At 35.8% G+C, this 22,531-nt stretch overlaps 1 protein-coding gene across 8 annotated transcripts in view; it reads left to right on the top strand.

Moving 5' to 3' along the window:
• Nucleotides 1-22,531, top strand: part of LOC134230855 (dual specificity calcium/calmodulin-dependent 3',5'-cyclic nucleotide phosphodiesterase 1A-like) — a 130,305-nt gene that overhangs the window by 19,671 nt on the left and 88,103 nt on the right. The window contains exon 1 of one of the 8 annotated variants that reach the window (XM_062712717.1): nucleotides 12,299-13,895. The exons of the other annotated variants lie outside the window; for them this stretch is intronic. Within the exon in view, the coding sequence (XP_062568701.1) occupies nucleotides 13,691-13,895 (205 nt within the window). The 5' untranslated portion in view covers nucleotides 12,299-13,690. Of the gene's footprint in view, nucleotides 1-12,298; nucleotides 13,896-22,531 lie in introns of those variants that run through there. 8 annotated transcript variants of the gene reach the window in all.

Below are 22,531 nucleotides of genomic sequence, written 5' to 3'. Positions count from 1 at the left end.
TTTTGGAATGTACACTTTTTTTTTTGGTTAATTGTATGACTTTGCCTTACTTAAAGACAACATTCGTTGAGGTGAGCTCTGTAATCTCTGATTACCTATGTTTGAGTATGGGGCGCTGGAGTTAAGGCAGGTTCTAATGATCATGTAGGGAAAAATCCTTGTTAATCTGTCCCTGGGTATTTAGTGGTCAGATTAATAACAGTTATGACAAACAAGAGTGCTTCTTCCAAAATTGTTAAATTATCAGGGTTCAGGAGTTAGGGTGTCGCTTTATTGATTATAAAGTGAAAATTGATCAATTCTTTGAAAAACTTCATTCCCACTTCTGAGAATTTAGCAAGTGTATAGTTGTGATGAGAAAGGGTGCTTTGAAATTCATTGCCCAAGAGTAAGAGGTTCTGGAGTGTCTTGAGTTGAGGGCTGGGCTTTTTTACTATAATTTGTTCCTTTTTTACTCAGTGATTAAGATAAGTTGTCTCCCTTTGCTATTCAACCATCTTGATTCATCAGTGTAATTAATGCAGTTGATTGGTATTAAAGCTAAATTTTAAAAACATGGTTATTGCTATGAGTTTAATCTTGATCACTTCCTGTTAGTAATGGCGGGTACCCGCAACACCAAGTTCTAGAGGAACATTTACAAGTAAGTTTACATGGTAGCAGAGCGTGCAGGAAACAAAGAAACACAAAATAATGGCAACGGCTAACAACTTTAAGAATCCACCCATGTTTGATCAGAAAAACATGACGTACGAAACATGGAAGAATGAAGTAGAAGTATGGCGGTTAGTTACAGAACTCAAAGCGGAGAAGCAAGCGTTAGCGGTTTCACTCTCTCTGACCGGAAACGTAAGAGAAACGGCGATGGAACTTCCAGCAGAAGATCTTGCAGACAAAGACGGTATGAAAAAGTTGATGGAACACTTGGACAAGGTATTTTTACGTGATGATAAGGACAAAGCCTATGAAGCTTATAAGAACTTTGACTCTTTTAGGAAATCAGAGAGTAAGTCAATGTCAGAGTACATCATTGAATTTGATAAACTTTACAATAAAGCCAAAAAGTATGAGATGGCACTTCCAGAAGCGGTTTTAGCGTTCAAACTTTTAGACAATGCAGGACTTTCATCAGAGAAAAAACAGCTTGCATTAACAGCTGCTAGTGATCTGAAATATAAAACCATGAAATCGGCCCTTCAGAGGATCTTTGGGGAATGTGTTGGAACAGAAAGTAATGTAAGCACAAGTATAACTGTAAAACAGGAGCCAATTTTCTATACCCAACAGAGAAAAGGTGGATACAGTGCAGACGCTAAAGGAAAACAGCGAGGTACAAATCCTTTGAATAAGTTTGGAAAGCGAACAAAATGTGCAATCTGTCAAAGTGTATTCCATTGGGCTAAGGACTGTCCGGAAAAGAATTCAGTGAAAATAACGGAACACAATACAGACACAGTGGAGGATTGTAACCTGACACTTCTTACCAAAGAACAACCCTCGGCAAATGAAATTTTTGTCCTTGAATCAACCGGAACTGCAATAATAGATACAGCTTGCACTCGGACAGTATGTGGTGAGAAGTGGTTTAACGGATTCTGTGAAGAAATGGGCAAGAAGATTGCGACCACACCAAGTCATCGGGCATTCAAATTTGGGGATGGAAAAATTGTGTATTCTTTCCAAAGTGCTTCTATACCTGCTGTGATAGGCACCATTCATTGTAAAATTGACACAGAGATTGTGAAAGCTGATATTCCACTCCTATTGAGCAAACCATCACTCAAGAAAGCAGGAGCCATTCTGGACTTGAAAAATGACAAAATATCCATGTTTAATCAACCGATTGAGCTAGAATTTACATCAAGTGGGCACTATTGTGTGAAGATTTTGGATACAGGTGTTAAAGGAGTGAACGCTGCAATGAGATCTGAGGAAGTGTTAGAAGTAGCACAAGACTTGAGCCCTGCAGAAAAGGAAAAGATACTAACTAAACTTCACAAGCAGTTTGGACATGCCAGTAGTGAACGCCTAGCACAGTTACTGAGAAATGCAGGAACAACAGACAAGGAAACATTGAACTTGCTGCGTACTGTATGTGACTCGTGTGACGTTTGTTTGATCAACAAAAGACCTTCACCAAGGCCAGTGGTTGGACTTCCTCTAGCGACTGAATTCAATGAGATGGTGGCTGTTGATCTACATGAACTAGAGCATGGGACATGGTATTTACACATTATTGATGAATTTACTAGATTCAGTGCTGGAAGCATTATGAAGTCGAAGAAGTCCTCTGAATTTGTTCAAAATTTTCTGAAACTTTGGATAGCAGTGTATGGACCTCCAAAATGCCTTTACAGTGACAATGGTGGTGAGTTTAACAATGAGGAAGTGCGGGATATGGCTGAAAATTTCAACATAGAAATAAAAACAACAGCAGCTTACAGTCCATGGAGCAACGGCTTGATTGAGAGACACAATCAGACACTCACAGAAATTCTACACAAAGTAAAAGCAGACAACCACTGTGATTGGGATACAGCTCTTAGCTGGGCACTCATGGCAAAGAATGCTTTGAACAATGTACATGGATTCAGCTCTCACCAGTTAGTGTTTGGAAGTAATCCACGCCTTCCCAGTGTTTTGACAGACAAAGTACCAGCCCTCGAGGGGACTACCATGAGTGCATTGGTAGGAAAACACATTGAAGCTTTACACTCAGCCAGAACGGCATTTACCAAGAGTGAATGTTCAGAGAGGATTCGAAGAGCGCTAAGAAAACAGGTTCGTCCAAGTGGAAACACTTTCAAGACTGGAGATAAAGTGTATTATAAGAGACCAGACAGCAGGGAATGGAGGGGTCCAGGCGTGGTAATTGGACAAGACAGTGCAGTAGTTTTTGTCAGACATGGCGGAATATGTGTAAGAGTGCACCAATGTAGACTGACCAAAGTTAATACAGACAGAAGTGAAAGCCAGTCAGTTCCTACGGATGTACAGGAAAGTCAATCGCAGGATGAAAAAGAAGAGAAGGAACAGTTAGACAATCACTTTGAAAGTGAAGACTCTGCATGCAGTGAAGCTGAGGAAACGGACAAAAATAGTCGTAGAAATGACTTCAGTGACTCCATAAAAATTTCAAAGGATCAAATTGTACAGTATAAAAATGCAGATACTGGTGAAAAATGTGTAGCAAAAGTACTTGGACGTGCAGGCAAGGCAACAGGAACAAACAGAAACTGGTTCAACTTGAAATTCATGGAACCTGAGTCACAAAAGGATGCAGAAATTTCTGTTGATCTTAGTAAAGTACAGGAACTTGAAACATTGGAAACAGACGTTCAGGGTTCAGAGGAGGACAATGACATTACACAAGAGGACAATGTGATGGTTCTTACAGATGTGAAATTCAAAGAAGCTAAAGAGAAAGAACTTGACTCATGGAAAACCAATAATGTGTACATTGAGAGAAAAGATATTGGACAAAAGTGCATCTCGACAAGATGGATTTGTAGTTTGAAGGATACAACAGAAGGAACAATTCAAAAGGCAAGACTAGTAGCCAGAGGTTTTGAAGAGGCGGACAAGGACGACATACCTAAGGATTCACCAACCTGTGGCTCAGATTCACTTCGACTAGTACTAGCTATAATATCACAGAGGAATTGGAATTTGCATACTATGGACATCAAAACTGCCTTTTTACAAGGATCGGAAATTGAACGAGAGATATATGTGAGACCACCCCCTGAAGCCAATTGCTCTGGTATCGTATGGCAACTACGAAAATGTGTATATGGACTTTCCGATGCATCTCTCAACTGGTATAAAAGGATCAAAGATGTTCTGAGTATGAGTGGTGTTGAAGTTTCGAAAGTGGATCCTGCGATCTTTTTCTGGAAGAACAAAGAGAGGAAAGTAGAAGGAGTGCTAGCATGCCATGTTGATGACTTTCTTTGGGGAGGATCCAGTGAATTTGAAAATACTGTAATCCGTCAAATAAGATCAACATTCTATGTGGGAAAAGAAGATCATGAAGAAAATGGCTCTTTACCTTATGTTGGAATAGAACTGTCAAGACACAAAGAAACGATCCAGCTTAGTCAGAAAAAGTATCAAAACAACCTACAGTTCATACCCATAGACAAGAACCGCCTCACTGACAAGGAATTAGGGCTCACCCTCATGGAAAAAGAAATCCTTCAATCTAAAATCGGGCAAATTCTATGGATTGCCAGGCAGAGTCGACCTGATGTGATTTTTGATGCTTCGAACCTTGCGTCGTCTCTAAAGAAAGCAAACGTGCAGATGTTAGTGGATGCCAATAAGATTATCAAAAACATTAAGTCAGAATCAGTATTGTTGAAGTTTCCCAAAATTGGACCAGAAAACACAGTCAGACTCGTCGTCTTCAGTGACTCTTCTCTTGGAAACTTACCAGATGGAGGGTCTCAGGGAGGTCATTTTATTGCACTAGCTGGAGAAAATGGACAATTTTCACCATTAGCATGGCAATCGAAAAGAATTCGAAGAGTTGCAAGAAGTACCCTAGCTTCAGAAACTTTGGCAATGGCAGAGGCAATTGACAATGGAATTTTTCTGGCCTCGCTCTACACCGAGCTTTTGTATGGAAAAGCCGAACCCAAGAGGTTACCAATTGTGTGCCTGACGGACTGTCATTCATTGAAGGATGCAATCAATTCAACTAAACAAGTGACAGAAAAACGACTTCGACTTGAGATAAGCAGCATCAGAGAGTTGATGCAACAGGAGCAGATTCAGGCAGTGAAATGGATTAATAGCAAAGAACAACTTGCGGATTGTCTGACAAAGAAGGGAGCGTCAAGTCTTAATCTGCTCAAAGCACTACAGCAGAGTGCTTTGGAGTCGACATCCTTGAAACAATAGCTATGTTTGAAGAGGACATGTAAATAGTGTAAATGCGTTATCGTTTGCAGTTTGTTTGAATTATAAAAGAAGAAAAAAAACTTTTGAAAATGAACATTTCTTTAAAGTAAAAGAAGGGGAGTTTGTTATAGTTCATTGCATCAATTAGACTAACCTTCCCTCACTTATCTACCGGGGGACATTAGAGAGTTCCACTTCCTGTTAGTAATGGCGGGTACCCGCAACACCAAGTTCTAGAGGAACATTTACAAGTAAGTTTACATGGTAGCGAGATTTTATGAGAGTGGCTGAATTAAATCGGTAGGCGGGAGATGGAGTGAAAAAGCGGTAGACTCCCGCCTAAATCGGGAGAGTTAACATGTATGGGTATACTGTAGACATACTATTTTCCATGGGGTCAAAATTCCACGGAATCTCTATTTCTCTTTAGTTCGCGGGTAGAAAATTGCGTGGATTTCTTGAACTCTCACTATATTCAGTACACATATTTTGAGTATGATTGGACCGATTTTTGCGCAGAAATTGTGACCGCATACATTCTGTTAATAAATACCATGCGGAAAAAAGTACTTCTAAAGTAATTCTCAGGTGACTGCTGAGGCTCATAACTTTCTGGAGGGAGCTATGTCTTTATATTTAGAGTACAAACGCACCTCGGCTGGGTAGTGGGGAATACTTGTCCTATGAACATATTTCTAAATGAATGCTACCTTTGATAAAAAGATGCTAACTGGATTTATGAAACCCAAGAGTGAGTTATAGTTAAAATGTAAAAAGGTTTTAAGAAACTTGACATGTACTATATTGTGATTGTGTATGCTAGCTTTGATATGAAGAAAAACAAGGGTAAATCTAAGTGTGTATTACTCTAATGTCTGGTTAGCTCTAGAAACTGGACAGTAAATTACATGCTAGCTTTACTATAATGAAATTAATGTGTGTAATAAAACAAACAACTTCTGATGGCTTCGAGGAGTGAGGAAAATCCAGCACTACCATAAAGTCTGATGAAAAGTCATTACTGTACAAACCAAGTTAATAAAAGGCAATTTGTTAGAGAACAAAGAAGAGAGTTTGTAATGTTAGAAGGGGACTAGTTTGAAAAATGCTGTTTTATGTTTATAAAAAAGAAGACAAATGTAGAAAATGCAGTAATATATTACTTGAGAATGATTTAATTGAAGATGGCGAAATGTTGCCAAAATATGTTGTAAACAGAAAATTTATATATACATACTGATAAACATTATATAATATTGAGTAGATTACTGTGAAATCTCTATTTTTGGGGACTGGAGCTGTAATTTTTGTGCCTTTTATGGTTATACCATTATTTACACACCGAATCGTCAACAGATTTTTCCATCATTCCCTGATCATGTTGGGAGCACAAGGCAGGTGTGACCAGTGGGCAGGGGAGGCTCACTCCTTAATGGCACCTGATCCCATGGATTAATAATGATTAATATGGCAGTATTCATTTTGTTTTATATTGCTTTATTTTTAGCTCACCTGAGCCAAAGGCTCAAGTGAGCTTTTCTGATCAAAATTTGTCCGTCGTCTGTCGTTGTCGTCGTTGTTGTTGTCGTCGTAAACTTTTCACATTTTCGTCTTCTTCTCAAGAACCACTAGACCAATTTCAACCAAACTTGCTACAAAGTATCCTTGGGTAAAGGAGATTCAAGTTTGTTCAAATGAAGGGCCACGCCCTTTTCCAAGGGGAGATAATTATGAATTAGAGAAAAATTAATGGCATTTTTAAAAAATCTTCTTCTCAAAAACCACTGGGCCAGGAAAGATGAAACACATATGGAATCAGCCTCAGGTAGTGTAGATTCAAGTTTGTTCAAATCATGACCCCCCAGGGGTAGGGTGGAGCCAAAATGGCCGATCAAAATTTTACACAGGAATATATAGGAAAAATCTTTAAAAATCTTCTTCTCAAGAACCACTGGGCCAGGAAAGATGAAAGTCATGTGAAATTATCCTCAGGTAGTGTAAATTCAAGTTGTTCAAATCATGACTCCCGGGGGTAGGGTGGGGCCAAAATGGCCGATCAAAGCTTTACATAGGAATATATAGGAAAAATCTTTAAAAATCTTTTTCTCAAGAACCACTGGACCAGGAAAGATGAAACTCATGTGAAATTATCCTCAGGTAGTGTAGATTCAAATTTGTTCAAATCATGAGCCCCGGGGCTAGGATGGGGCCAAAATAACCGACCAAAGTTTTACATAGGAATATATAGGAAAAATCTTTAAAAATCTTCTTTTCAATTTTATCAAAGCCATGATTAGTAATATTTATATGGAATCATCCTCAGGTAGTGTAGATTCTAGCACGTTCAAATCATCCCCTGGGAGGTTAACATTCAAGCCCCCCTCAGTAAATCTTCTGTTCTGATCTGATATGTGCTTTTTCCTAGCCGATGTGCTCAGGTGAGCGCTGTGGCCCCTGGGCCTCTTGTTTGATTTGCAAGGATTTTATGAGAGGTAGATAGATAGACCATTAAGAAGTTGAAATAAGGCCTCAGTTTGATTGAGTAACAATTTTTCAGATGAGAGGATTTATGAATGATGTCTCACAAAATGATACGAAGTATTGAAATTTTATGGTTTTCTATCAGTGAAATACAAATCACTTGGGGTTTTTAATATGAGCACATAAATATACTCCTTCCCTTCTTGTTTTTTATTTTCATTTATTCGTTCTATCATTTTCATGAACTCTCATTGACAGGGGACATTGATGACTTTTTTACACACCATGAGAGAATTTAGTAAGAAATAATTTGTAATAGAAATATATATCAAATGTTTTGGAACCAATGGATGTTGACCTTTTATTAAATGCGATGAATACTTAAGAGATAGATTCCAAATGACCATCATCAGTCATTCATGAAGAAACAATTTTAGTGGATTGTTCGTGTTTGGGCTCGACGTTTTGTAATGTCTGTCTGTCACACAAGCTTTAAGCCTTCAGGGATCTGAAAACCAAAGAAGCCCAGTACGTACAGCCCTACTCTGCATATAGATGAGATAACGATATGCCTTAAACGAGACGGTCCCGAAGATTACTGCAGAAAAAATGGGAATTTAATATACAGCAAGACAAATGGTACATCTCCATCCATACAAAATGATTATAGAATATTGTCCAATGTTTAAGTCCTTTGTTAGCATTTGTCCTTCGGCTTTGTGTTTTGAATATCATCCGTTCAACAAAAACATTCATCTGTTGCCTCTACTAATGACCAAAAATTGATACAAGGAAAAAATCTTGTGACTCATTCAGACTTTAATCTGTTGTGTAATTACTGTAAATGTATTATTTTTAGCTTGTACTATACTTGGTGGAAATTGACTTTTGAATAACTAAGCGTAGATTTGATTTAGCGCATTTCTTCATCTTCTTTATGTGTGTATGTGCAAGACATTTAGCGTTGTACTTGATTTAGCGGTTGCTGCGTTCCGCCAAAGCCGCTTAAAAGAATACACAGCCAAATATAATACGTTTACAGTATACTGTCCAAGGTAAAGTTGTAGAAGACATATGTATGCTAGACCAGCACCTAGTATCATTTTTGAAAGGGGGGGGGAAAGAAAAGTTTTGATGACTTAAAGTAGCAAACCCCCAATGCCCACCCCAACAGCCAAGAAAATTCCATCTCTTCTCACTAAATAGCCCAAAAAAAAAAAGATATTAAGGTTTGGAAGAAAATGGGGAACATCCCTCCCCTCCCCCCAACAAAAGCAACACTGAAAGTATCATTAAAATTTTATTCAGTGGTATGATTTAAGTTCTGAACTACAAACTGTCACAGTTTTAACTGTGTTCTAATTTTAACATATCAAATAAGGGGCCAGATTCAGCGGTTACCATATCTTGTCCTTTATACTACAGAATCAGTCAAGAAATTTTGGATCAGTCTGCATCCATTTTTTCTGATGCTTAATTTGTAATACACCTAGGAAAAACAATAAATTGAGGATTTACAATGATATAGAATCCAGGAGAATGGAGTCTAAATGTGATCATATTTTCAGATTTGTCATGCAGGATCCTCTAAAATGGGCATTAAAATAGCATGGTTTTTCTACATTTGTTACATTTGAGCTGTTTACTGCATCACTTAATGTCTTTACAAAAGTCTGTGTGATTTTTTCTGACAAAATGATCAATACGCGTCGTTTATTACAAGGGAATAATGCTTCTTTGTCTGAGTGTCACGTTATCAAACTCAAGGGAGATAACTCCCAAAGTATGATAAACAGCCAGACAGGTTCTTTAGATTTCGCCCCAAAATTTAGTTTCAGAAGAAGCACATCAAAACAATTGTTGGGCTGAATAAAAGAGAAGGAACAATTAAAACTTTAAAATTTGACTTCACTTAAACAAAAAATCTATAAAAAATCTCAAGAACAACAAAGCTGTGATTACCATAGTTACCATAGTCATGTTTATAAGAAGCATCCTCAGGAAGTGTAATTTGATTCAGTTTAGTTCAAAGTGTAACACTTAGGGCTAGGATGGAGCTAAAACAGCAAATGTAACACTTAGGGCTAGGATGGAGCTAAAACAGCTGATCAAAGTTAAATTAGCATATCAAAATAAAGCAGAAGAAATTTGCTGATGAAAAATGACAAAACCATATTGATGCAGGTGAGCATTGTTGCCCTTGGGCCTCTTGTTTAAGGAGCATGCTTTTTGGACTTTGGTATTTGGGAACAAATTACAAAGTAAAAAGAATTTATTGATATTTTTAATTTCTATAATACAGATGCTTCCTAGCAAAAGTGATCAAAGAAAGATAACTGAAATAGTCACAAAAAAAATTCAACTTCATAGTTTCACAATATGTAATAATGCACCATTATAGTTACATCATAATTTTAGGCCAAAAATAAATGGCTTGATTAGGAAACTATTCTAGTTTTGTAAAGGATGTATTAGAAAATGATATCACAGGGAATTTTTTTATTTAAAACGATTACGTTTACAAATGTCATTGTGCCATGTACTTAATTTTAATTATATTTTCATCATTGATACAAATTATGTTTGTAATTCTTTGGTTTTGTTTGAAGTGTTCAATAACAAATTATATCGTCATGATTCGCTGATCACAATACGTATTAAATAATATGTTTGGTAAAAATCTTTTTTTTGAATTTGTGGCCATCTATGAAGTACGTATGTAATTCCCTTAAAAAATATACATTATGACCTAGATTTTTCCAGAGTTCTAGCCATTTACCTTAATACAAAAAAAAAATCATATAATAAATGAGTTTAAACAGACTTAGATTGGTGCATTGCTTGAGAGAAAGTTGTCTCCCTTGTGCCAGCAGTGTAGATGTATGACCCGTGTGACATATCTACTTGAAACTGTTCACAGGTTCTGTCGAGGGATTGAACCACTTCAGATTACAAGCTACTTCACTCTGTAAAAATTTATTTCAGAGAAAAATTTGACTTTAAGCATTGTGTTTTTACACTTAAACATTAATGACAGGAAAGTTCATAATCTGGTAAATATATCTGCATGTATGATCATGAATACGTCTCTAGTAAATACTGAAACGATTGATTTATATATATTACTGTCTTGTTTTTTTTTCTGGCTATTTAATTCTTGGTGATGTGTATTATACATTTATATACTCTTTGACCAAATTTAACTTCTGCCATGCATGTAAACCAACTCATATAAGTATTAATTTTTAAGCACTTTATTTCTATACTAACCAACATTATCTAGGATGATGCAATGTAAATATTTTTGTGAGAAAAAAATTCAGTTGTTTTTTGTCATGCAGTTTAGGAATAAGATAATGCTTGTATGGTAACTTCATAATATGATGTCGGTCTGATATGAGCTTCCGCTATTGCAAAGTTTGATTCACAGTATCTTTATAAAACCTGCTCTTAAAACCTGCGGTTATAGCTTATATTAGTAAATTAGTTTTAGCTGATTTTAGTATACACTGGTAGAGCTAATCGTTATTTACTCTGGAGAACTTGACCTTCGATCAGGTCTTACATAATCGGACCACCAGGATAAAATAAACGTTTATATCCAGCATATTTTATGTTTCCTAGATCATTGACTTAAGGCCAAAGACGAGCAGATTTTAATCAAACTCTGAATTATTTCGATATCTTGTTCAATATCAACCATCAGTTTCATTCAAGGTCAAGGTTCACAATAAGTCATTGTCCTTGTATCTATTTAAAAATCTGGATTCTTTTACTGTTTCATTCATCATTATTTAGTTTTATCTCTGATAAATGACTTGGGCTGCAAATTATCATTTTTAATGCTGAACGCAATTCTTTACTTTGTACCTTTGTAATCTCCCCTGATTAAGATACACATCATTTCTTCCCTTCCTGCCTGTACTTTTCTTCTGATTTGAATTGTTCACATTGCTGTGTATAATTGGACCGAGGCCCTGAACTGTGGTCAATTGTATGCCCCTATCCTCCTCCATCCATCAAATGAGAAAGAGAACTAATCATTAAGTCATCACTATAAATTATCTTCTATTGGCTGTTTGGATGTTTTTTGAGACCTGTACCTTAAAGGTTGTCAAGGTATCTTTCAGTTGTCACTTTATAAAGGAATCTACATTCATTAGTTGTATAGTCGTTAGTTGTTAAAATTTATCATTATTATAGACACCGACTTCTAAAAGAAAATAACGTTTTGACTAATTCATGTAAATGTGTTGATTTGATTATTCTATTTCATATTTTGTCTCTATAAGTCTAAAATTAAAAAAAAATAAAAATCAGGAAACTTTTTATTAGATATAATTCACAAAGATCTTTTTTTATAAACAAACTCAGAGATTATTATATTGCAAAAGCATTATTCAGATAGTTCTTTCTCCAAAAAACAATGAGAGACAAAAAGGCAATGTCAGGTTTAGGACAAGGTATGGTACATTATAGATGTAAATTAAAAAGTTTGGAATTCAAATTGATTATTGTTTTGCAATAGCAAACTTTACAGGTATAAAAACATTATCTAAGTTCTATACACAATGTTCTCAAAAGTGCTGAATACAGATAGCATTGAAGTAAAGTTACATTAGAGAGAGAAGATAAACAGTTCAGAAGCGTACAGGCTATTAGAGATTTCCTAACCTCCGGATCAACTGTAAATATTCCGATCCCGGAGTTGATATCTGACCCAGGTAGGTACACAATAGAAACTTCTTCTCATTGTAATCAGACAAGTCCTCAACATTTACCTTTTTTGGAGAATGGAGTTGTTAATAATCAATATTTTATTGTTCTACAATTAGTTGCACTAATTAGATTAAATGGATGAGGGAAAAATAAATAATTTAATTTCTTAATTGTACGTAAAACTAGGGCTTAGACCTTTAAGCTTAATTAGATATAGTGAGTATATTTTATCTAAGAAATGTCAAAGATACATATAAGACATTATAGACCTAATTATATTTCTTGGCTGAATTCCCTGAGTTATATCCATATAACTTACAGTAGTATCTCGTGTGAGCTTCCGAGATCGTTGACTGACAAATGGGTTTGGAGTCCTTCGGGAAGCGTCTTTGATGACGTTTGTCTTCGGAGTTTATCTTTTGAGGTGAATTTTTTGTCACTGCATTAATGACATCCTGTTCTGAACTCAAATTTAATTAATTGGTAATAAAGACATACAAATTTATGTGCGGACTCGTAGAGATTGAGTTAAGTTTTTTGGTGGACTGGACTCTTCATGGTTGTCAAGGAATCGCCAACTCTCCATCGTCAAAAGCCACAATATTCTGATAAACTCCGTACAGAGACCTTGTTCCGTTTAATGAGAATGGTGGGTAAATTTGAAAAAGGATATATTTATGACAATTTGATATTGGAAAAGGTTTAGTTTGTCGTGCAAAACCGTTATTAGTATTCAACAGATCAATGTGTATCCACTGACAAAAAGAATGCAAACTGTTGGTGTAGAGTCGTGTCTTATTAAGGAAGGTAGACATTTTAGTGTGTACACTCTGGATGCTGAGAGATAAGTGTTGATATACCTGAGGATACCTAGACTCTCGGATCCTGATCTCTACCTATGTTGTCAGATGTAATAATCTGTTGAGCCATTAATGACATAAGACCTCTGGTCGACAGACAGAGTTTACAATCATCAATATTTAATGGGATCATACCTACAAAATGGTCTCACTTCCTGACTATAACAAATGGAAAAATATTCCATTTTGCTGCACTTGTATTAATTGAATACGTAAGGGACCTATATGTGATAGAGTGAACAAACAAAGCTCGGCTGTGTTATTTACTATTGTGGATTAATGAGAATTCAGTGCCAGTACAACCTGCAGGAGAAGACACAGTCGAGTGACTGCACCTGAGCCGTTGTTACCTGTTATACACTAACGGCTGTAGACAGTGGGGGTTGTCTGGTGGTGCCTAGTGTATCCCCCCTGTCATGTTCTCTCACGTCTCCGGTGGCTGCTAAAGCCTTCCCTCTGATTCTGATCTGCCCCCTCTACCAGAGACAAGACGCAGCCTGATGGAACTTTAAACACTTGGTGCCAATCAGAATTTATGATCTGGTAGCTGGCAGTGCTCAGAATTATCAACCGTCAAAGCTTTTACAAAAATAATAGGATAACAGGGTCTCTTTCTGAATCTTGTGTGGGAGATCTTTGGTGAACCGTATCGACCCTAGCACTTTCATCAAAAACCAGTGATGATGGCAAAGGTATTTTTGTTAAATGGAATATACCTATAAAATATGCAAAACAAAGAAAACCGAAACTTAAAAACAGGAATGAGTGTGTCACTGAACAGTATCCCTGTTGTCACGGTAACGGAGTCAGAGACGTTGAAGGCGGGGGATGAGGTACCTGATCTCCGGGGGTCCCAGTCCCACCCCTGCTCCCCGCGATACAAGAGGCGGGCCTTCACCACCACCATCGCCGGCACCCAGTACATCATAGGTAAGAATATAAACAAACGATGTAGTCATCAACTGATATTCCGGTCACAAAATTAATTCAATTAATACACCACAAACTTAATAGGTCATGCTGTTTTTTTTTATTTCTACGTATGATATTCTTGTCATGTAGAATATTTATACGAATTTTAGATCTTCTCCATTGATCTGTTATGTATAATAACAATTATTTGTTTTGTCATAAAAAGTTAAATCTTTTAGAATAAATTTTAGAGTTGGATGATGAATTGCTCATTATCAAATTAAAAAAATGCATGTTCTGTCCAACAAGTAATTAAAACCATGTTGTGGTTACAAGATTATCATATTACATTCATCAACTGGAATTTAGTTTTCAAGGTTTGATGTACAGTAAAGACGGAATTGATCTCTAACTTTCTTGTAAATTCAGAGATAAAATTGATGAGAGAATTTGATAATTTTGGAGAAAGGCTTATAGATTTTAATAGTGGAGGAGTTGGTTTACATTGGTGTATAGATAAAGAGATAGACTATCCCTGTAGCGATATTTACACTACCTACGACTTCTGTCTGTACAGTTTCTTGGTTTTGTAAAACACCACAGACCTCAGAACATCAGAACACCTGCTGCTGACTTTTGTTTTCAAAAATGTCTTCAGTTTATCCTGAAAAATTGATTCCAAACAGAACATTTATATAAGCAGGCCTGGTTCTTTTTTGGTGTGTGTACAAAGTCTATAATCTTTTTTATGACTTGTGGATGTTGATTGATTGGCCAGAGCAGGAGATCACAACTTGTCTCTCAAAAAGTTTCAATAAATATTTTAATTTTCTGAAATGTTTTACAAAACCCTTGAACTTGACTTTAGGTCAGCAATGTTTTTTGATAATTTTTATCTCTCAGTGAATTCAAAGTAGAATAAGAACAATTTCAGAGTGAGCAATTGCTGCAAGGTTAATGTGTATTTGTTTATTTGTTGACATTTATCTATAAATCTAAAAGTAAATATACTCTGGTCATATCTACAAACAAAGAACATCAGTTGGAAAAAAAACTGTTGTTTGAAGGCTGTTTGTTTTTGATTGATGATGTCTCCTGTTGTCTCTTGGTACACGCGAGGACACACGGGAAAATCTACCAAGAAAAAGATTGAAAAAGTCCATTAAAACAGAACCAAACACATTGACAGATGATACATAGATATTCCATTATACTTTGTACATCAATAGTCATAAAGTTAAAATGATTTCACTGCTTGTGCATTAATTTGAAAGAAGTCCTAGATATCTTAGGTCACGTTCTATGGTGATTAGCTAAAACAGGACAAAACCTGCAAGAGTTCTCTAAGAACTGAAAAAAAAGAGTCAAGGTGGCAAAAGTGTCAAAGATTCATAAAGTTCCAAGGAAATTGAATTCACCAATTCCCTGATCCTTTTAGGTCACAGGTGTAGTTCTAATCTAAGATGAATTCTTGTTGCATCAGTTGCTCTTTGGCACCAGAGTTGTATTTTATTAAGGGAGTTCATTTTTATACAGTAAAACATGCTATTGCCATGTGCCAGGGAGACACAATTTTGCTCGTCAGAAACATACCAGAATTTCTTTATATCCGTTAAAATCATGGTACCATTCAAAACCAAGAGGAATAAAAATCATGTTGTTATAAGCATAAATTCATTATAAGTGGGTTCACTTAAAATGAGTTTTACTGTAATCAGTTTCTTACATGTTGAAAAAATTGGACAGCTAATTTAAAAATTAGAAGTTATTGACCCCCCCAATCCCTCTCTAAGGTCAAGGTCTACCAGAACAATCATAAGAAGTGGTAAAACATTTTGTTAAATCTTGTAGAATCTGTAAATTCATGTATCTCTGTTTATTAATACTTCAATAATCACTGGGATACCTTTGTTGAAAAAGTGTTGCCATTTTCAGAAAGTAACAGATCCTGAAATTTGTACACAAGGTGTGAAACAATGAAGTAGGAAAGGCTGACAATCTCTTTGATGTAGGGTAACATGAATGAATGGTTAATCGGATGTTTATGGACTCTGTATGGAATAGTTTTTGAAGGATTTCATGTTGACTTCTTCTTAAAAACTGCCTTGATTTTTCCCTGCACAAGAAAATGTTACTTTATAAATGATGCAAACACTGCCTGTCATGGCAAGGCTTAATTTGATTCATGTTAATTCCTCTTCTCCAAAAAGTCTGCACCCTAAAATATCATTCATGTCATAAAGCAAAATTTATCTCAAAATGCCTTCATAATAAAAATGAATTTTAGGGATTTTAAGATTTTTTGTAAATGATTATCTTTGAGTGGAGTGTGTTTTTCCTGTCGTATCTGACTCGGTGGTATATTGGATTTAATGGTTAGAATGCCATTACACAAGAATGTCGATTCGGAGACACTTTGTCAGGGAACCCCAGGCATATGATTACAGTGTTCCAATACTTCCTCTAAACGTCCCATAAAAGGACAGTCTGCGATGTTAAGTGAGCATGGAACATGCTAATCGTTAATGAATTAACGGTTAAATGATAGCTCCGAGAACTGGAGTTGGTCCATAAAAGACCAGGGATGTTTTTCATGCTTGGTTAAGTATGGCTTAATTACCATATCTAGAAGGAAAAGCAGCAGATTGTAGGAAATGGAGATTTTATACACCGTTTATAGGCCCGGACAATGAACGTTAATCTATTGGTAATGATATAAGCACCGCTTTTGTGATCGTTGATGGCTAGCTGGAGGGGGGACACTGATTTTACCTGATTCAACTCTAGCTCCAGTCCAAATCCACATAAATTATTATCACTTGCCTTAATAAAATGATAAGCCTTAATGGTGAATCAGACTAAATTTAAGTCAGTTCTGGGACTGTTCTAAACTCTTTGGGAAGAAAAGGGGCATTACTCTGTTAAAATGCAGTCTTTTATTTGCTTGCCACTATAATGGCATCAATGTAAAAGGTCTTCAGTGCTTCATACGCTGGCATATGAATCTAACTAAACATTTCAATGCATTGATTTTGTAGGTGAATAGGTCAAAATTTTGGTGAAAATTTCTTTAAAACTGACAGATTTTAGTTTTTGATTGGAAATATTTTTTTCAGCATCAGATCAATGACATTACACTAAATTAATTGCAGTTTTTTCAAGAAACTTTTCACAATGTCAATTCAAGTGGATTGAAGACATAGTATGACAATCCAAGAAAATGTGGATTAATCAGAAATTGTGATTTTGCAGAATTATGACCCCATTGGTACATTAAGGGTAAAATAAATATTTTTACTTAGACATTTTTCCCTAACTCTCCCCCGTAAACACCTGACTGCTAGCCAATCAGGATGAGGTGCTTCTGACAAAAATAACGACCTATTTATATACCAGTTTCTGTGGTGATGAGGAGACAGTGCCATATTTATTGTCCCTTTTTAGCTCACCTCAACGAAGTTGGGGGAGCTTATGTAATACCCTCGGTGTCGGCGTCCCGGGTTAAGGTTAAGTTTTTTAGAGCAGTTTTCCTTTGAAGTACTTCTATGTCCTATATTGATTAGACATACATGGAAGATGTTTCTATTGTGTTTCATTGTACCAGTCAAAGTTTCAGATGCTGCAATTTCAGCAAAGGAATGACAGGTTTATGTTTTTGGGTCAGGTTAACATTTTTGGTGTAGGTCTCATAAGCCCTATGTTGACCAAACTTGCGTGGATGGTACATCTTAGGATGCACACTACCAGGCTTCCTTCGGATGCTGAATCTGACCTACATTTTCCGCATGAGTGAACAGTTAAAGTTTTCGGTGCAGGTCTCATTTCCAAGTAACTATGGGCACTATAGTGACCAAACTTGCATGGATTATAAATCTAAGGATGCATACTACCAGACTTGCTTCGGATGCTGAATCTGACCTACATTTTCTGGTTGAGTGAACAAGTTAAAGTTTTCGGTGCAGGTCTCATTTCCAAGTAACTATGAGCACTATAATGACCGAACTTGCATGGATGATACATCTAAGGATGCATACTACCAGACTTGCTTCGGATGCTGAATCTGACCTACATTTTCTGGTTGAGTGAACAAGTTAAAGTTTTTGGTGCAGGTTTCATTTCCAAGGTACTATGAGCCATATAATGACCAAACTTGCATGGATGGTACATCTTAGGATGCATACTACCAGACTTGATTCGGATGCTGCATCTGACCTGCATTTCCTGGTTGAGTGAGCAGGTTAAAGTTTTTGGTGCAGTTTCATTTCCAAGGTACTATGAGCCCTATAATGACTAAACTTGCATGGATGGTACATCTTAGGATGCATACTACCAGACTTGCTTCGGATGCTGAATCAGCAGATTCAGCATCAAGGGATGAAAACTCTAAAAATTGCTTCAGATGCTGGATTTTAATTATGTTTTCATGATGAAGAAGTAGTTTGAAGTTTTTATAAAGGCCTGTTCCAAAGTATCGAATCAAAATTGCATAAATTTTGCATTTTGGATGTACACTTTTTGTTGGTTAATTGTGTGACTTTGCCTTACTTAAAGACAACATTCGTTGAGGCGAGCTCTGTAATCTCTGATTACCTATGTTTAGATTTGTCAAGGTGAAGGTAATCTTTTTATGGTTTTTTAGCTCACCTCGACAAAGTCAAGATTAGCTTATGCTATACCCCCGGCGTCGGTGTCGGCGTCCCAGTTAAAGTTTTAGGAGCAGGTCTATTCCCAAGTAACTATAAGTCCTACCTGGACCAAACTTGCATGGATCATGCATTAAGGGATGGACACTATCAGACTTACTTCCGATGCTGGATGTGACCTACATTTTCCAGATGATTGATCAGGTTAAAGTTTTAGGAGCAGGTCCATTCCCAAGTAACTATAAGCCCTACCCGGACCAAACTTGCATGGATGATGCATTTAAGGATGGACAATCTAAACTTGCTTCAGATGCTGGATCTGACCCACATTTTCCAAACGAGTGATGAGGTTAAATTTTTTGAACAGGTCAATCCCCAATGAATTTTAAGACCTGTTTAAACAGAACTCTCTTGAATATTGTAGTCAGAATAAAATACTTTTAAGAAAATATTATGTGAGATTTGCATTACCTAAACTGATAACATTCGTCAAGGTGAGCTTCGTAATCTTTGATTACCTATGTTTTCTTCTTGTTAAAGATAAAAGTAACATCCAGCATGTTTGTTTCTTAGACTGAACAGGTTATTAAATAAAACATGTAGTGCATTTTATTTCTGTTGATTGATAATGCTAGCATATTTTCATATTGAAGAAGTGTCACTGTCCATTGAGTGGATGTTTAAGATTACATGTAAAATATTTTTTCTCACTAATTTAAATTTTTACTAATTAGTTAGTCTATCCTTTTAGTTAAGAATTTACAGACAATCAGAGAGAAATTAAAAGCCACTGGAACTCCCAATCTTACATGTCTTAGTCAAGTGTACAAGATATTGACGTCATGATTCAGGGATTCATAAGTTCATCAAGTGGGTCTCGGTAGAATTGGGCCTGCATTTAGCCAAATTTTATGGAAATATATTCTCTTAAGAGGAAAAATATACTAGAAAATGACTACAATCAGGCTACGTTATGACTTTAGCATTTCATTATCACGATATACAGACCTATTTAATGTGAAGGGGTCTCTCATGAGAATCAGACAAAAGATGCATCATTAATTGATCTTACTCATGTAACTATATCATGTGATGTTCAGTACAGGTACGTATCATTTTAAAGTTGAACAATTTACAGATGTGAACATGCATCGCACATCTAAGTTTTATGTTACTTTTGGAAAAATTCTGACGGACAGATTTAGAATTTGTTTTAGCATTCATGGTGAAAATGTCATATGTTTAATCATCTGGGAAATTGGTCATGAATACAAACTAGAAGTGTAAGATGTAATAACGTATTGTATCTGCACATCAGAACCCAGACAAATCTATACAGCACAGTGGGCTGTATATGACTTTATTATACAATGTACATACAATGATTTGTAAGAATATCTAATATAAGAATTGTATTTGACAACATTATGTTACTCTTTAATTAATCCATTAGAGTGAAGGCAGCTAGTGCACCACAGTTCCAAAATGGTTTCAAATTCATCTTGAAATATTATCTAGTTGTAACTAAACAAAGGCATGACTTTCTGACTAGATAAATGAAACAATTTATTTCATAAGAAATTCCATTTTATTGAGACGCTGCTTGTCAGAAAAAAAATTTCGGGGTTTTTTTTAATGAAATATTCCTACAGACTAATGATACATTTGTACAAGTGACTAAATTAAAATGTAGAGGTGTTTAATTTCATTACAGGGCAAGATTTGTTGATTTCCGTAAGTTTTTAGCTCTACAGGTCAGAGACCAGAAGAGCTTATGCGATAGTAATGCGTCCGTCGTCCGTCCGTCTGTCTGTCTGTAAACAATTTTTCAAAATGCTACTCCTCCTACAGTTTTGGTCCGATTTCAGTATAACTTGGCACACAAGTAGACTACACTAAGATACATAATTTTTTGCATCGGTTTTTGATTTTGATGAACGGTATTGCCGTGGTTACTAAAAATAGAAATTTCTGTGAAATTCTTTCAAAATGCTACTCCTCCTACAGTTTTGGTCTGATTTCAATATAACTTGGCACAAAAGTAGACTACACTAAGATACATAATTCTGTGCATCGGGTTTTGATTTCGATGAACGGTGTTGCCGTGGTTACTAAAAATAGAAATTTCTGTGAAATTCTTTCAAAATGCTACTCCTCCTACAGTTTTGGTCTGATTTTGATAAAACTTGGCAAACAAGTAGACAACACTAAGATACATAATTCTGTGCATCGGTTTTTGATTTCAATGAACAATGTTGCCCATGGTTACTTAAAATAGAAATATCTGTGAAATTCTTTCAAAATACTACTCCTCCTGCAGTTTTGGTCTGATTTCAGTATAACTTGGCACACAAGTAGACTATACTAAGATACATAATTCTGTGCATTGGTTTTTATTTTGATGAGTGGCAAGGATCATTTTTCTATTTATTGCTGATTTAAAGTCTCGAGTCCCAACTGCTACTTTTCTCTTCCTTTGTTTTAAGTATAAACCAGTAGAGCTACAGTCTCGACAGAGACTTCTGGTTTTTGGAAGGTTCACCAATATTGCCCTGATTTTTCTTGGTCCTATTGAGTTCTAGATAATGAAGTTTGACTGTAGATTTGACTTACATTTATAAAGTGAAAGTGAGATAATAAAAACACTTGAACAGCTAAATTAATCTGATATAATAGTAGGAGTTATTGAATTTATATCACAGGAAGTGGGAATTAAGCTTGCATGTGCATTTAAAATCACAAGATGAGCCAGTATCCATAAGAATATCAGTCTATTTTGGCTGGCACTGTCAGGGATAGTGTGAAATCTGCAGTAAAACAAAGATACATAGAGTATGTAATAAAGAGTATGTGAAGGGAGAGCCCTGTACAAAAATCTAGATAGCAATTCTTGTGAAAAAAGACGAAGAATGCTACTGAAAGTGAGTTATCTTCTTACACTAAAACACTTTATTAGCCATTTGAATAATTGAGATGGATTGAAATAGGCCATAGAGAGAGATGCTAGATTTTCAGTGAAGTTCAAATTATATACTCTGAACAAAACCATCTAAATGATTGCTTTTGATTTGTTGAGCCATCTGCTTTATGCAATTGCTAATTTAACGTAATAATTAAAAGACTGAATTCAGAATATTTAAGAACCATAGGAATTGATTAAGACAGAAAAGATTCATTTAAATTTTTTACCCTGCGATAAAACTGTTACAGTATTGTTTTTACTCAGGAATATAAATGAGAGTCATTAAGAGTAAATGTGGCATTTAATGTAGATCGAGGAAAAGAGGAAATCATTAATTTTAACATGGAAAAAGTGCAAATAAAGACTGTATATGAATTAAATTTGAAATGGGTGAATTTGATGTTAATGTGATGCTTACTTTGATGTGATGATTTAATTACCTGTTAATTAAAGGTGTTTGTTTATTTGATTCAGATATTGAGAAATTATGAATTAAAGAGGTTTTCTTCCTGGATAAGCATGAATTAGTGTTGTAAGAGGTGGATTGATCACCTAAGTCAGCTAGGTGGCCTACCTGTAACTGCTGTTTCATAAATCTGACATTTGTCCATTTAATGTCAGTTGGCATGCCTTGATATTTTGTGACCAGCTGCTGAACCATTATTTAAACCAATTTTGGGGAAAAAAAGTATCATTGAAAAGGAGTTAATTGACCCTCTCCATCACCCATCCCGCCTTTCCTACAAGTCTTGCAAATCTTTGCTACTTTTTTTGTTTTGAAAATACATTATTCTTTGAAAATATACTATTGGTACCCTTGACCATCTAGCAGGAAAACATAACATTTTGTATCGAGATTGTGGAATTCAAGTCACAAACTGGGATCAGTGTTCATAATTTGCCTTTGAGACTGTTGGTAAATTAATTTTGAGAAACTCGGGTAGGCATTTGATCCTGGTTTATGGACCTGTTATATTCTCCATCTCCTATGTATAGTTCATGATAAAATGCATGTCAAAAGAGTCTAAGAAAAAAGAGCAATCCCTATG

Source organism: Saccostrea cucullata, unplaced genomic scaffold (assembly GCF_032062105.1).
Source record: "Saccostrea cucullata isolate Sc308-1 unplaced genomic scaffold, CSIRO_AGI_Scuc_v1 ctg430, whole genome shotgun sequence".
NCBI classification, from domain to species: domain Eukaryota; kingdom Metazoa; phylum Mollusca; class Bivalvia; order Ostreida; family Ostreidae; genus Saccostrea; species Saccostrea cuccullata.
Note: the sequence above shows the minus strand (reverse complement) of the source record. Positions and strands in the feature narration are given on the sequence as shown.